General features: G+C 51.4%; 1 protein-coding gene across 2 annotated transcripts in view; it reads right to left on the bottom strand.

Moving 5' to 3' along the window:
• The window catches only part of ZNF423 (zinc finger protein 423), a 334,910-nt gene that overhangs the window by 218,737 nt on the left and 99,387 nt on the right, over positions 1-16,786 (bottom strand). For both annotated transcript variants that reach the window (XM_047836283.1, XM_047836284.1), the window contains one exon: positions 1,787-1,987. In XM_047836283.1, coding sequence (XP_047692239.1) covers positions 1,787-1,987 — 201 coding nt within the window. The remainder of the gene's footprint in view (positions 1-1,786; positions 1,988-16,786) is intronic.

Genomic DNA, 16,786 nt, shown 5'->3' with positions numbered 1-16,786 from the left:
CCCCCGATACACAGCCTCGAAGCCTCACATTCGTCCTCTTCCTCCTAGAAACACCACCATTCTCAGAGGTGTGGAGAGAGACAAGAGTACCTCCTTGGTTCTGAAGAATGGAGTAGTGCCCGGGATGGGGCCTCAGTCCACGAGCCACAGAGACTCCACGAAGCAGCACTCTTCAGGGGTCCGCAGGGGGCCTCAGGGGCCCCACATCAATGCTAATTGAGACCCATGTGTTCTTTTACACTTAGCAAATAAAGACAATCACTTTTAATTAGAAGATCAATTAATTGATTGTTTTCAAAGTCAGTGACAATATTTCATCCTCGTATAGTTAACATCCCACCTCAGTTCTTGGCTAAATCAAGAAATACACAGGCATCTGTTGTTTTCTCAAGGATGAGAGTACACAGCCCAGGGTCCCGGAGAGGTCCTGGCTCAGCCACCAACTCACTAGCTGACCTCCATCAGTCACCTTTCCCTCTCAGTGCCTCAGTATTCTCCCTCAGGAAATGAGGGCACTGAAAAGCCAACCCCATACATCCCTTCCAATTCTGATTCTGAGCTTCTAAGTTGGCCATCGCCTCTGCCTATGGTTGAAATACCACAAGTTCCAAATGACTGGCATTTGGTTTGCTTAGCCCAAAAAAGTCCAAAACTGTAAGAGTCCTCTTGGGTCCACTGGTTTTGGGATCTGTTCCCTCCAGAGGTTGAGAATGAGGGACTTGGTCTAATCAAGGCTGTGCAGGTACAGGCGTCACTAGAGGGAAAGTCATAGCTCCCCAAACACTTGGCTTTCAAACTTCTACGAAGGCATGAAAAGTAGAGGAAGCAAGAATTTTGAGTCCCAACATACTTCCTACCAACCAATTTCCCCCCCAAAACAGGTGACAGGCCCCCTTTGGAATACTGTCTGAGATTTTTAGTTCCTTTCCCCCACAAACCAGCATCCAAAGTGTTTCATCAGCATGCATGGTGGAGAGAGATGCCAGGGATAGCTATGTAAGGAACACAGATGCTCTGGAATCCTTGCTCAGGGCCTGGAAATATGTCAACCCCCTACCCCTGGAGCATGGCTGCCACACCCCCATGCAATCCACATGCCCCCATTGTCCCACTCCATCCACCCACATGACCCAGACACACAGACACACATGACACATGAGGTCTTAAATAGCTCCTGCAAAACTGTGGCCTTGGCCACCTTCTCTGAGGCTGCCCACAACACAGGAACCAGGGCCACAGTCTTGGCTGACTACAGGTTTGACAGGACAGATCCCAGCCACCCCCGTCCTCCTCAGAGAAGCAGGAGGCCAAACAAAGAGGTGGAACCAGATGCCTTTCTGCCTGTGCAGACATCCTGCCCATTGGCCTTTGAAATTCTCCCTGTCCCATACAAGCCCTGCCTCAGAGCACACTCCTTCACGCAGCTTTCCACACTTAAGCTACTTAACTTTGCACTAACAACCTCTTAATTGCTGGGTTTCTAAAAGGCCTTCCAGAAATCCAGGGTGCAGGCCGCACCCACTCATGGCCCATATTCTATAGACTGCAGTTTGGGGAAGCAGAGACAGGGTGTCTCCACCAAATTCCTGCCTGCCAGAAAGCTGTTGCTTTTATTTTTAATTTTATTTAAAAGGCGGATACAGGGTACCCAAGGCACCACAATAAAATGACATTAACTGTAAAATTACATTATTAATTCTTTAATCTCACTCGAGGCTTCAAGCTGTTGCTATGTCCAATTATCTGTATAACCACCTGTCAGAATCCCAGTGTTATTTAGCATTACCTCCAGGACAGCGGTGGGCCCGGTGGTCCGTCAGGTCCGCCAGACACTCAAAGTCCTGCTGACAGTGATCGCAGGTGTAAATTGACTCCTCCTCCACGTCTTCATCGTCCTCATTTCTCTCCTCTTGACTTGTCACGCTGTTCCTGTCTTCCAGCGCACGGCTGGTTTTCCGATCACACTCCGGCTCTCCTTCCAGGCCTCCTGCCAACAGGAAGAATACAGTCCATGTCAGCTGACGGGGCCTTGGGAAGGGGTCTTAAAAGGATCGCCCAGCATTTATTAAGATACGTTTAATTACTCTACCTCCCAGGGTCCATTATTCTTGACACCTCTCAGTATATTAATATATGGGGGGTTTTGTAGCATGTGGTGCCATAATTCTCAACTAGATTCTTTAATTCTTGGTGCAAATCTTCTAGGGGGACGTCCTGTCATCTTCCTCTGTGCACGGATGCTGGGGGTCATGACCTGTCGCAGAGGTGAAGACGCCTTAGCGTTTTGTCTCCTGAAAACCCAATTCTCTTATACACTCCTCCAGAGCCTTCATCAGCTGCTCCTAACGCGCCTGAGCTTTTAGTCTCTCCCAAAGGCTTGCAATTTAAAGCAAGAGAGATCCCTTAGCCAAGTTCACCTTCCACACAGCATGCCTCCCAATGCAGGGATAGTGGCTCGGTTCTTTTCAAAGAGGTCCTGATTCTGGAATCAAGGAAGCACATGTGTTTGTGAGACCACAGATAGCCAAATCACAAGCTAAAATGTATCTGAGCCCTCACCCGTCCCCCAAGATAGGCCTAGACAGTGAGAACCAGCTTTGGAATCACCAACCAATGTCTTTACTTATTTATTTTTTTATGTTTATATTTTGAGAGAGACAGAGAACATTTTCACACACAAGCGGGGGAGGGGCAGAGAGGGGGCAGGGAACAGAGGATCCAAAGCAGGGTCCTCACTGACAGCAGACAGCCCGATGAGGGGCTCAAACCTGGGAACAGCGAGATCATCACCGGAGCCGAAGTCGAACGCTCAGCTGACTGAGCCACCTAGGTGCACCACCCCCCCCCCCCCCCCCTAGCCAATTTCTTTAAAATAAACTGCCTAGGGGCGCCTGGGTGGCTCAGTCGGTTAAGCGGCCGACTTCGGCTCAGGTCATGATCTCACGGTCTGTGAGTTCAAGCCCCGCGTCAGGCTCTGTGCTGACGGCCCAGAGCCTGGATGGAGCCTGTTTCAGATTCTGTGTCTCCCTTTCTCTGACCCTCCCCTGTTCATGCTCTGTCTCTCCCTGTCTCAAAAATAAATAAAAAACAATTAAAAAATTTAAAAAAATAAAATAAACTGCCTATTCTACACTTAGCACTGTGCAAATGGCTAAACCGTACAGAAAAGTGAGTTAATGATCATGATAATGTGATGCATTTCATTTCCTGTAGTGCCACACTTTTTCAAAGCCCTAACTCCATATGCATAGCCCCATTTCACAGTCTCTCCCATCCTACAGCTAAAAGGGGGCTCAAGCAATCATGTGGTCCTGCCCACAGACAGGGACAGGCTTTTTATCCCCATGTCATAGGTATGGCACCTGGCCTCCAGCCAGGGGGGCGCAAAATCCCCAGCACCCTACAGATGTTTAACTCGTAGACATCCTAACTCCTGTCTAGTGCACTTCCCTGCACAGCCGGGGAAAATGGAGCACGGCCTCAATCTGAGAGATTAATAGGGCACATCAAGAACTTGTAAATCAAAGCGCAAAAAGCATGGTAAATATAACACACAGAATGTATCAGTAATCTCAGTAAGTGTCAGTGGATTAAACTTCCTCATTCTAGTACAAAGACTCGAACTGGAAAATCAAAGCGTGTGTTATCCCTTCCACAGTCTGTCCTGGAAAACAATCTACCCATCCAGATTTGATGGGTAGCACCGATTTGAATTAAAGAGAGAAATCTCTGTTATGTGTAAAGACATTGATGCAAACACATACGCAGATGCAAAGATGTGCGTGTGCCCGCATGGGTGCACACGTGCATGTAGCACATAACACTGCAGTTACAGAGAAAGCCTTCAGCACACAACCTTTAAACCCCCGAGGACTAGTCGCCAAAGCCAGAAAGAGAAACGAAGCAAAGAATGCATTCGATTCGAGGTGGAAGCCACAGTCCTATAAATATTTCAATTTAGAACCAGATAATGTTATAAGGGCTCTATTTCTCCCATCTGCACAAAATGCGCACTTCCAAAAGCACCCGACATCAAGAACCTGTGAACACAAATCAGCTCATTGGAGAGCCAGCTGCCGCCTTCCGTGGCGGGGAACGTGGCCTGACACGCTGCTCGCAACTGCTCGGAGGCAGTAAAAATCAATGTTTCCATTTGTGGCCCATCAAAACATCTCTCTTCTTACCAATTAAGGGATGTACAATTTTTAGGTTCTTTTATTATCAGAACATGCCAACTCCCGGCAATACGGAAATCCCATTAAAAGCCAGGCAGCATATTTATCTCAGGAAATCTGATCGGCCGCTGCGGTGGCAACAAGAAATAGAAAGCAAAGAAATGAAAAATATCATTTGGAGCCTTCAATATTATAAGTCATCACATAACCACAGTTACACAGTCAAGCGCCCGTCTCTGAAATTCCTAGTTTACAGTCTCTTTCCTTAAAAAAAAATGTTCTGAAGGGGGGGGAAAAAGAGAACTATCACTCCAGCTTTATCTATCACACCAACTCTCCAGATAGTTAAGTTACACACTTGTGTACTTTACTTAACACACTTGTGCTACTTTACTTAACACACAATTTAATAGACATATTTAATTTTTTTTTTGCCATATTTACTTGGCAGCACTTCCCATAATAGCTCATCTAATCCACAACTGGAGCCACAAACATCACAATGCATTTGATCTCTTTAAATCTGGTACATCCTGTTGACTCAGTAGTAGATAAATCAGAATGTCAACTCTTAGGTTTTTATAAGGCAAAAACCCATAAAGTCATCCAAGAGTATAAATCTGTTTTAAGGAACTGTCACCTCCCCTGCCACTGTCTACTAATGGAAAGGCAAGGTGGCTGCTCACAAAGGGGCAGGGGAGGGGAGGTGGGAAGAGGTGGGGGGTCCCATCCCCTGACGTCCCACGGGGTCACAAGGGCCAGCCAGCCTGCCCCTCAGGAAGTCAGAGAGGAAAGATGATGGCCTGAAGAAGTTGGGGAGCAGGACCCCCCCTTAAGACCCAGTCCTGAAGGGGCCCTCTGCTGTGTCAGCAGATTCAGGACCTCAAAACAGGAAGCCTTCCATCCGGCTTGGGCTTTACTCCCTGTAAGACACTTTCATTGCCCGCAGTCTCTGAACCTCACACTAGGGGAAAAGAGTAAATGATGCTATTTTTCCACGTGCAGATGAGGAAACAGAGGCTCTGAGGGGTCATCCAAAGCCATGCAAGGGATTGAACCTACAAGTTCTCGTGTTAAGCAGCATGCCCTTCTCCCAGACCCAGGGCCTGTCAGAGCCCTAAGCTCTCTAAGGCCCAGGAGGGGAAGAGAACAGAGAGCTCTGAGGGGGGCCCAGCCTCTCTGGAGCACTCTTGGGGTCTCCTCATTCCTGGACACTCTCAGTGCAGCTACTCAGGAAGCCCTGGGGATCGAATGAATGGGCCTTTCCCCCTCCACTGACCCAGCTCTAGCTGGTCAGGGGTGGCCCTGCCTGTCCCATGTCCTGTCTCCATCCAGTCCCGGAGGCCCCGTGAGTCCTTGCCTGAGCGAGCAAGGAGAAGGCAGAACTCAGAGGCCACCACTAGCCCTGGGTCCCCAACCCAAGAGCTGCCTTAAGTTTCTGACACCGTGATCTCAGTGTCTGCACCTGAACTACAGGTGACCCACTGGTCACTCCAACCAGCCCAGCTGGAGGAAGCAAAGTCAGCAGGCCGAGGAGTGCATTCTCCAGGGAGCCCTCGGGGTCTGGGAAAGACTTCCAGGAAACGGGCCCTGGAGCCTATCCTCCTGGGGGCCACCTGGAGCAATCAGAAGCCATGCTGGGAAGGCCCTCGCTGAGCTGAGCAGTTGTGAATAGGGCCCTCTCCTTGAGGGTCACCGAGCTCTGGACTCTCCCCCTCTTGACAAAGCTCCCCACCTCCCCAGCCTCACACACCCCTCTGGACAATTCATAGCCTAGTTGTTTTCAGATGTGCGCACCTGCCTTTTGGCCAGGAGTCCAAGAGCAGCTAGCATTTACAGAGCACTTGCTGTGTGACAGGAACCTTCTGGAAGGACACTGGTGCAAAGCAAGGCCACCAGCAGTAGGTTTCAAATACAGTTGGTTCTGACTCTCTAACAGCTCTGCTACACGGTCTCCCCACTGTAGACACTCCATGAAAACAATGTTGAGGTATCTGTAAACCCTTCAAAATCCCATGTGGGGCCTTGTCCCAGCCCCGAAGGTCCAGGAAAAGTTCTTCCGGCCTCGTCGACTTATCACTTATGTCGCGGCCACACAGACCTTCTTTCAAGCCCTCGAACTGCAAGTTTGTTCTGCCAAGGGTTTCACGCTCCCGTTCCCACGTGACTCTTCCCCTGCCTAACAGGGCTCCCTGCGACCCCGAGCACCAATGTCACATGGGTGACATTCCTTCCCCATAGGGCCCTTCCCTTTGCCACCAGTGTGCTTGGCACAATGTTCACTCATGCTTTTGTAGGTTAATTTTTTTTTTTAATTTTAATGCTTATTTATGTTTGAGAAAGAAAGAGAGAGAGAGAGAGAGAGAGACAGGGCACAAGCAGGGAAAGGGCAGAGAGAGAGAGGAAGACACAGAATCAGAATCCAAAGCAGGGTCCAGGCTCTGAGCTATCAGCACAAAACCCGACACGGGGCTCAAACTCACGAACCGTGAGATCATGACCTGAGCCAAAGTTGGACACTTAACTGACTGGGCCACCCAGCGCCCCTGTAGGTTAACTTTTTTCCTCCCTGCGGCTCCCCGCATTTTCACACAGACATCAGCAACACCTTGCATCCCATGTGCTCTTCTGTATTGAGACCCCACACTCACCCATCAAGAAGAGGGGTCTAGGGGCACCTGAGTGGCTCAGTTGGTTTAAGAGTCCTATGGTCTCACAGTTCATGAGTTCAAGCCCTGCATCGGGCTCTGTGCTGACCGCTCAGAGCCTGGAGCCTGCTTTGGATTCTGTGTCTCCTGCTTTGGATTCTGTGTCTCCTTCTCTCTCTGTCCCTCCCCCAATGGTGCACTCTTGCTAGCTCTCGCTCTCTCTCTCTCTCAAAAATAAATAAACATTATAAAAATTAAAAAAAAAAAAGAAGAGGGGTCTAATTCCTGTCCACAATGGCCCTGTTGGGCTGGCTGGCTGCAGTAATTCCCTTGATATTAGAATGTAATGGAAGGAGCTCCTGAGTGGCTCAGTCGGCTGAGCGTTGGACTCTTGATTTCAGCTCAGGTCATGATCCCAGAGTCATGGGATCGAGCTCCACATCAGGCTCTGTGCTGATTGTGGAATCTGCTTAAGGGTCTCTCATTCTCCCTCTACCCCTTCTCCCCAACTCATATGCTCACTCTCTCTCTCTCTCTCTCTCTCTCTCTCTCTCTCTCAAATAGGAAATAAAGAGATTGCAATGGAAGAATGTTCTGGGATATCTGAGGCTAGTTCAGAAGGACTGCACTTCCACAGGGTCTCCTGATCTCTTGGGACACTACCAGGTAGAACCCAGCTGCCATACCATGGGAAGCCCATGCCAGAGAGAGAATGCAGGTGCTCCAGTGGACAGCCCCAGAGGAGCTCCCAGCTGTCAGCCATGGAGAGCACCAGCTTGGACATCCAACCCCGACGAGACTTCAGAAGCCAACAGACTCAACTCACTTGGCAACTACACAAGAAATGCCAAGTGAGACCACCAACCGACTCCACTCAGCCCACAGAGCTGTGTGAAATAGGAATGGTTGCTTTAGGCCACTGAGTTTGGGGGTGGTTTGTCACAGAGCAATAGACAGCTGGAATGCTCCCCTACCAGACCACAAGCTCCATGAGGGCAGGAGCTCGGTCGGTGCTCAGTACTGTCTCCCCAGCCCCTGGTACAGACAGACACATGGCAGGGGGCTCAGTGAACGGTCAATGAATGAACAAATTGGTTTCAAAGAAACATGTCTCTGAACATCAATATGGCGATGATAAGTATTATTAGGTTGAACCACATGAAGTTGCCATCTTCCTAGGTCAAAGAAGTCGACTATTGTCCACCTCAAATGGTTCCACCTAAAATACGATGGGGCCACTCTGTCCTGCCAGCTTCTTCCTCACCTAGACTGGTGGACCCCGCGAGACCACATCTGTATACCTCATAGTCCCTGAGCCCAAGATATGGGTTTGGGGAGCTTTCTATGAGCAAAGAGAGGCAGTAACAAAACCCTGTGGATTCACTACTGTTCATTAGAAAGCAAAAATAAAACCTTTTTTTAAAAAAGGTGGGGGGGGGGGACCCTGGCTGGCTCAGTTGGTAAAACGTGTGACTCTTGATCTCGGAATTATGGGTTTGAGCCCCCACACTGGGTGTGGAGATTACTCCAAAAACTAAACTAAAAGCTTTAAAAAAAAGAAAGGAAAGAAAGCGGTGAATTGTCCCACCCCAGGCCTAAGCAGCCTCACTGAGCCATTGCCCATGAGAAGGGACTTTCAAGGTGATTACACATGAGGGACAGCGGGCCCTGCAGAAAGGGTGTGCAGCAAGAGACGCTTGGCAAGAAAAGTGGCCTCACATCCTCTTGAGGGAAGAGGTGGCTGAAACCTAGCCAGGGATGCAGGGAGGTGACCCCGCCCACCCCCACGCTCACCCCACACCCTGACTGATACCACAGAGGGAGCACTTGCTGGCACTGTTCTACGTTCACAGCCCATGCCCTCCTCACGGTCACCCTGTGCAAAAGGTACAGTTGATGTCCCCACTCTGCGGATGGGGAGGCCAAGGCTCAGGACTACACACGAGCTGTAACACTGGGAAGCGCAGAGGCTGAACTCAAACCCAGGTCTCCTGACTACAGATCTCGACTCTTAACCACTGCACGGGAAGGCAAAAGGGGAATGTCTGTGAAAGAAAGGGCTGAGCAAGGGACAGCTGGCTGAGCCCAGTGCCAGGAAAAAGGGAAAGGGGATCAGCCCCGGGGTGGGGGAGGCTGCCCCACAGGCTGCCAGGTCTGGGAACTGAGCATTTCCTACCTTCTCAGCGAGGCTTCTGGAGCTCATGAGTCAGGGCTGGCGGGGCCTCACCACTCCCAAGGGCCAGCTGAGACAGGCTTAGTCTGAGAACACCAGTGAGGGTCTCCTCCCTCTGGCCCCGGCCCCCAGCCAGCAGGAGAACCAGCAGGGACCGCAGTGAGAAGGCTGTCCCTTCTCTTCCTGGGAGGGACCATGGGGATCAGCCAGCAGGGAGCCCTGGGCACCCCTGAGAACCGACCAAGGACCACTGGGGGTCCCACTTCTGGGGCCCCAGTGCTGAGGACCTGCCCAGGGGAGGCAGGAAGCCAGGAGACGCCCCATAAGCCAAGGATAGACAGAACAAGGGCAGAGCTTGAAAGGCGAGAGATACACCAGGGCCAACGATCACACACATTGATTCATTCTTCATTCCTCCAACAAATATGTACTGAGGATCTACTTAGTGCCAGGCGTAACATACACTGATTTGCTAAAACATACAGGGCGCTCCATGGTCTCATTCACCTTGAGAGCCTCAAAGCCCCTACAAGGCCCATACAGAAGGATGCTCAACAAATTCGGGGCTGGTGAATGAGTGAATAGATGAGGCAATGAATGTCAAAAGGGAGGTATAAGTGGCAGGTGGCAGCAGCCTCAGCCAGCGTCAGTTAGGGACCCAGGTCCCAGTCTTAGCTCCAGTACACCCACCACACCCCCTGAGTGACCTTGAGCAAGTCCCTTCCCCTGACACTGATTCCTTATTGTCTGTAAAGAGCCTCATCGTGACAGCCGTGACAGGTGGGGGCAAGGCTGCCCCCGAATGGACGGCCATGGATGTAAGGACTGTGCACCTGGCTAGACACGAGATCCAGGTGAGGCCAGGAGCCCTGCGGGTGGAGCCCAGAGGCAGCTGCGGCCGCGCAGGTGGGAAGAGGCAAGGGTGCAGGGGAGCAGAGAGCAAAGTGAAAGCCAGGAACGGTGCCGGGGGACAGTGAGGATGCAGCCAAGCCAGCCCCTGGAGGGCCGGGGTCTGGGGACCGCCTCCCCCACTCCTCATGTCCTCTCCCAAGCAGACTTGGATGGGAGGCGGCCACATCCACCTCCGCAGAAATCAGAAGCACCAGACAGTGAACTCTAGGCGCGTCCAGGGCTGGACTGGAGAGCCCGGCTGTACGGGAAGCTCGGGGAACGGCAGTGCACAGGAGTCCAGAGGGGCTGACGGAGCCAAGTTGCTGCAATAAAGGCGGCCATCAAGCAACAACACGCACCAGCAGCGGACAGCTGGAGTCACGTTCCAGGGACTGTCAGGATGACAGACAAAGAACGGAAAAGAATCTCAGACTGTGGAGCCAGCCTGTCTGGGTTCAAATCCGCATGCCACCACTTAACAGCTGGGGGACCTTGGACGAGTCACTTACCCTCTCTGAGAAAAATTGTAGAAAGTTAAAGTATTTTAATGAGGTAATAATAAGCCCGATACCTAGCCTGCAGGCCTTTTTGAGAAAAGCGTAACCACAATGACTATCTTATTTCTGCTGTTATCACTCATCCAAACCAATGCGTGCAGCATCGTGACTTCCGCAAGAGTTGGAGATACTGTTCCACAAAGAAAGCTCTAGCGGACCCTCACAGGCTCCTGAGGATGGAGAATGTCCATGCACTATGCCTACCTGAAGGCACGAAAATGTCCATACAGACAAGAAAATCCCCTGCACCAGGAGAAGAAAGTCCTGGGCTCAAGTCCAGGCTCCCCCCTTCCACGCCCTGTGACCCTGACTAAGTGACAAGCCCACCTCCTCCAGGAAACAGCGTGACCTCTGCCGGGGGTCTGTCTCGGCCAAACCCCCGGGCAGACGGTGTAGACATGCTTACTTTATAGCTCACAAGCCAGTTTTCCTGCGCTCTCCCCCTGAATGTAGTCGGGGGGCTCCCCATAGAATTCATAGCCAGGAAGGTGTCTACCATTTCCAAAGCATTTTTCCTAGAGCAGCATTTTTCTTTAATAGAGAACGCATACTCCGTCCTAACAGCCTGCCTATTTCCTAAAAAAGGGGTTTTACTAGCAGCGTGTTCCCGAGGGCCAGAGTGGGAGGGAGCACTTCCAGAACCTGGGCGCTAGGTCAAACCCCTGGCTTAACCTCAGCTCGGCGTCTGGGCTCTGCCTATAGAGAAGGACACGGCTCTGTGAGCACTTTCGCATGCACGCCTGGGCTGGTGGTATGGAGGACGGGAGGGGCCGGGCCGGGGCTGGGCAAGGAGCCTGCCAACCCCAATTAGACACTCTGCTTGTGCATCCATTGCTGGCCCCAAATTCCACGAGGCAGCCACTATTTATCTTCAGATTTAAAATATCTGCAGTGCAGGCAGCAGGGTAACATTTAACACTCAGCCTAAAGGGTCCCCTTGGCAGCAGACCTGTAGGCAAATATTTTAACACATAATTTGCTTTCCAAGTTCCGTTTCTTAAATAAGGAAACAACTTCCGGATGGCTGGGGGGAGGGGGGCGGGGGTGCCTGTTGCTCCCCTGTCAGCGCTGACGGCTCTGTGAATGGAATCGCAAAGCCATGGTCAGTCAGCCGCTGAACTTGACCTGGGCTGCATCACACAAGCCTCACTAGGATGCTCTGCCCTGGCTGATGATCCAGGACGGGGTACAGGGTCTCCCTCTCCACAGGCCCACGGCTGACCGCAGAAATGACTGAATCTTCCAGAGGATGTCTCTTTAGTTGTCAGGAATTCTAGAACTGAGCCCAAAATGATAAGCAGCATAGAGGATGGCAATCCCTTCCGTCAGACCAGACCTTCTAATTCATTTGTACCCCTTACCCATGGCCCCACAGGGGAGATGTTACCATTACACCTATTTTACAGAGGTCAAAACTGAGGCTCAAACAGGTGAGACAGCTTACCCACTCTCCCCATCACTCAGCCCATGAATGGACCAAAGCTCACAACTCCAGTGCCCTCTACTGTCCTACAAATGAGTAGGTCAGGTGGGGAGGCTGGGACAGACAGACACCCACCCAAGGGGGTGGCCCCTGCTCAAATCCTCTACATGGTCACCATATGGAAAAGTGAGGCCTGGTACAGATACATCAGCTGACTTCTTTTTTTTTCTTTTTTTAAGTTTATTTATTTATTTATTTTGTTAAAAAAATTTTTTTAATGTTTATTTATTTTTGAAAGGGACAGAGTGCAAGCTGGGGAGGGCAGAGAGAGAGGGCAACACAGAATCCGGAGCAGGCTCCAGGCTCTGAGCTGTCAGCACAGAGCCAGACGCAGGGCTTGAACCCACGAACTGTGAGATCATGACCTGAGCTGAAGTTAGACGCTTAACGAACTTAGCCACCAGGAGCCCCATTGTTTATTTATTTATTTTGAGAGAGAGACAGACAGACAGAAAGAGAATATGCGCGCGCGCACACACACACACACACACACACACACACACACACGAGAAGGGCAGAAAGAAAGAATCCCAAACAGGCTTTGCATGGTCAGCTCAGAGCCCAACTCAGGGCTCAAACTTGCAAACCCTGAGATCATGACCTGAGCTGAAATCAAGAGTCAGATGCCCAACCGACTGAACCACTCAGGTGCCCCGACTTTCTTTTTCAAAGAACAAAATCCAGGGGCACTGGGTGGCTCAGTCAGTTAAATGTCCGACTCTTGACTTCAGCTCAGGTCGTGATCTCACAGTTCTTGGGTTCAAGCCCCACATCAGGCTCTGTGCTGACCATGTGGAGCCTGCTTGGGATTCTCTCTCCCTCTCTCTGTGTCCCTCCCCTGCTCACTCTCTCTCTCTCTCTCTCTTTCTCTCTCTCTCAAAATAAAGAAGGAAATCCATATTTTTATGTGAAATCTCTGGATTTTTAAATGCTGACTTCAAGTTTTAAGAAGTACAACAGAGACAAAACAATAGACCTTGGAGGACTGGATGCGGGGTGGGGGCCAGGGTGGGGGAGGGGGGGTCCTTGCCATGAAGCACGCCCAGCAGGAACCATAGACACACTGAGCCCAGGGCAATCTGCTCGTTCCTCACCAGACAGAAAGGTTAGCTGGGCAGTGATAGAAGTACGAAAGTGTCCCTTCTTTGGAAACTTAGAACGTGCGTTCAAATCCACTCCTGTGTGACCTCGACTGCTTACATTTCTGGGCCTCTCTTACCTCACCTAGAAAATGAGGATGATATCACCTCCCCCTGCTCAGGCCGCCCCAGGTCCCTGCCACCTGGGCCCCAAGAGCTGGAACACAAATGCTCCACACATCAAGTCAGTCAACAAACATTTCCTGAGTACCTACTACGTGTCAGCGGCTATTCTAGGTGCTACACACACATCAAAGAACAAAAGCAGAGCTGTTTAACAGGGTGAGGCTGACATTCCATCACAAGCACCTTGCCCTTTACGGGGAAATGCCTACAGAACGGATGCATGCACGACTACCCTCCCGGAGGGTGTTCAACTGATGAGCCCAACCCCAGAGGCAGAGAGAGAGGCCGCGGATGCCCCCCAGCCCCAACTCCCAACTACAATGGGTAAGGAAGGAGCAGAAAGAAAAGATGGTAGGGAAGGAGGGAACCAGAGAGGGGTGGAGCAGGAAGGGGAGAAAAAGCAATCACAAACACCCTCACCGAAAGGGGGAAAAAATTATATTTTTGCAGCAAGTCGTTAACGGTGTCACTCCTCTGAGTCTCACCATCTTAATAAAATGGATCTCGCCGCATGCAGTAATGAAGAGCAGTCGGACAAAGCCACCCTGGAACCATGAAAATTGTGTGCTGCTACCTCCTCGTGACCTCCTGAGGCTGTGACCACTCTGCCCTCTCCTTGCTGTCACATTTTGTCTCTGACAGCCGGCCGTTGGGAGGGAGGGGATGGAGAAGTGGGGCCAGAGGTAGGCAGGGGAGGGAGGGCGGCAGGGCAGCGTGGGGAGCTCGGTAAATCCAGCTAATTTGTGGCAAGCACCGTGGCCTGGCGTTCCTAATTGCTCCTGAGCCTGGAGCGGGACTCAAGGCAAGGATGCTGGGGCACAAATCACCCCCTGGGGGCCGCAGCAGAAAGAGGAGCCCCTTGTGGGGGGAGGGGAGGGGCAGGGAAAGGCTGTGTACCCCAAAGCCAGGACCAGCGGCCAGGCTGAGCAAGTGATTCAGGGTCAAAGGCAAAAACACAAGCGGTACAGACAGAGCCCAGAGCCCTGGGGCCACACCGAGGTCACTGGGGGATCCCAGCAAGTCGCACCGTCCCTGGACCAAAGCTGCTCTCATCTGTAAACTAAGGCATGGACCGTGGAGCAGTCATTTTCAAAACAGCGCACCTTAGTGACTCATCACTGTGCCAGGGGCAGACCCGAGGGCAGAACTCTGACGCAAAGAAGCCGCTCTTTCCGCCTTGGACCCGGGGACCCCACAGAACGGTGCTGTCTGGGAGGAGTCCCACTGTAAAACCAGAACATGTGCAAAAAGTTCACCCAGTGATTCCTCCTCACTGTCCACGTCCCAACTCAGTGAACCTTCACCCCCATGCGATCAGCCACCCATAAGCTCGGGGCGCTCCCTGGGCACCTCCCCTTCCTGCTCTGATCACAACAGCCATGGCCCTTTCTTTGCAGGCCATCTGACCGTCTCCTGTGCCAGTGAGCAGACCCCAAGCGGGCAGGGCCAACACCAGTCTTGCTCATCTTGCTCCCCCTTCCCCCACCCAGCACCCAGCACAGGGGCCGGCACACAGCAGGTGTTCAATACATATTTGTGGAGTGGACCAGTGAACAGCACCACCTGGAAAGGCCCTTCCTAATCTAATCCTCAGAGATCCAGCCACAGGTCTGTGCATCTCTGGGGAGGGTTGAAAACGGGCACAAAGCCAGGAACAGGCCCCTGATCCTACCCACCGGCCCAGAATGCAGGGGGCAGCAAGGATTCCCTGCTCTGGGTCTTCAGGAGCTGCCCTCCCAGGCTCCCAGGCTCCCAGGCTGCTATTGTAACCCAGAAGCTGCTGCTCCCCTCCCCAGTGACCCTCCCACTCCAAGCCTCCCATCCGGCCCCGGGAGGCCAGGAGCCACAGTGGAAAGGCTGTGGAAAGCCTTTAAAAATTAACAAGTTTCTGGGCATGGAGACAGCCTGGTGTGCAGTGCGTTCCAGGGAATACCGAAGTGGCGCCTGGAGAACAGGGAGCGTGTCTGATGGAGTGGTTCTCACCATGTTGTTGCTACTGAGGGAGAAGCCAAATGGTGGCAATGCTCGGCTGGCAAGCAGCAGGTTCCCACTGAACCCCTCGTTCAGGCCCCCCACTCCTCCAGGGGCCATTGCGAGCAGCGGGCTTCTTCAGGAGACCAGTGGGTCCCTCCCCGCTTAACCTCATCCACTTGCTAAGTCCTGCCAGCTTTCCACGGATCTCCCTCGGGCCCACAAAAGGGTGTCGAGTGCCACAAGTGGGCTGCAAGACATTCCAGAAGTCTCCAGGAAAACCGGATCCTAGGACGGCTGATAGGACAAAGCCAATGGCCCACACAACACGTTTGAGGGGCCTCAGCATGAATATAGCTAACCCTCAGGCAGGGAGTCCCCCCGACTCAGGAGAAGGATTTAAGCGGGCAGTGCACAGGGCCCACACCCGCCAAGGAGAGCGAGGCCTGCCTGGTGCCTAGGACTCGCAGAGAAACCTTCCCACACAATGAGGAACGGAGACCTGGAGAGAATTAACCACAGAGCAAAGGTCAAGTGGGCAGCGCAAAGGAAACTTCCAGACCCACCCCAGGGGCCCGGCTGGCTCCTCCGCCATGGCCAATATCCGCGTGATCTATATGCACACGCACACCCGCACCCCATCACCACCCCCCGCTCCTCCTCAAACTGTCACTTAACTCGGATTTCAAACTGCTTGCGATGTTCTTTAGTCAACATGAAGCAGAAACCTTTTATTAAATGCTGCTAATTTTTTATTGATCACACTGTGAATCATTTCATTTTCCATTACCGCAAATGTCTCCTATCAGGGCTCCACGATTACGCCGCTTTATTCCATCTCCAGCAACTTGTCACTTTTTATCAGTTTTCAGTTTCAGTATTGCTCGAAAATTAGCAAGCGGGCTCTCTGTATCATTACTGCTTTTGTTTAAAAAATTTTTTTTTCCATACAGGAAAGGTTATTATACTTGGAATAAATATACATGAATCAAATTCCAATGAAATTCCTCCCTGACTCTAACCAATTTTAGCATTAGCTTTTATAATTTTTTTAGGTTTATTTCCACGGGAAGACTGTTCATAATTATTGCTCGTGCTCTCCCAAAACACTTATGTTACTAAAGTGTGAAATGTCTTCTAACACAAAGACAGATCTCTGGGAAGTAATTACAGAAATGCATTCAGGGGCAATAATTCTATATTAGCCGTCAGCAGCAGACATCCTCTGAAAGGCACTTGTTATGAAGGAATTATTTGTGTTACCACTGAAGGCATGGCAGGCAAGCCCAAACTGAAAGGCTGCGTCGGACCAGAAACATGGGCTTCCTCATCAAGGGTCAAATTAAGTTTAAATCATTACCTTGAAGCCAAGCAAACGCGTACCTGACTGTCTATTGTGGAGACGTTTTTGAGACGCACTCAAGCACAACGTGGTCTTCCCGTTCCCAGCGTGGTGCAATTACCCTGAGTCTCAAAAGGATTCTGCCAGGAGCTTGTCACAATAGGGAGAGAGGAGGTGGCAGGGCGTCTATTAAATGCTAACTCATGTCACCAAACAGAATTTTCAAGAATTATAAATTGCTGAGATGCCTCGCAGCTGACCCCCTCGCGTTAAGAAGAGCC

Source organism: Prionailurus viverrinus, chromosome E2 (assembly GCF_022837055.1).
Source record: "Prionailurus viverrinus isolate Anna chromosome E2, UM_Priviv_1.0, whole genome shotgun sequence".
NCBI lineage: Eukaryota > Metazoa > Chordata > Mammalia > Carnivora > Felidae > Prionailurus > Prionailurus viverrinus.
This window is presented reverse-complemented; position numbering and strand designations above follow the sequence as displayed.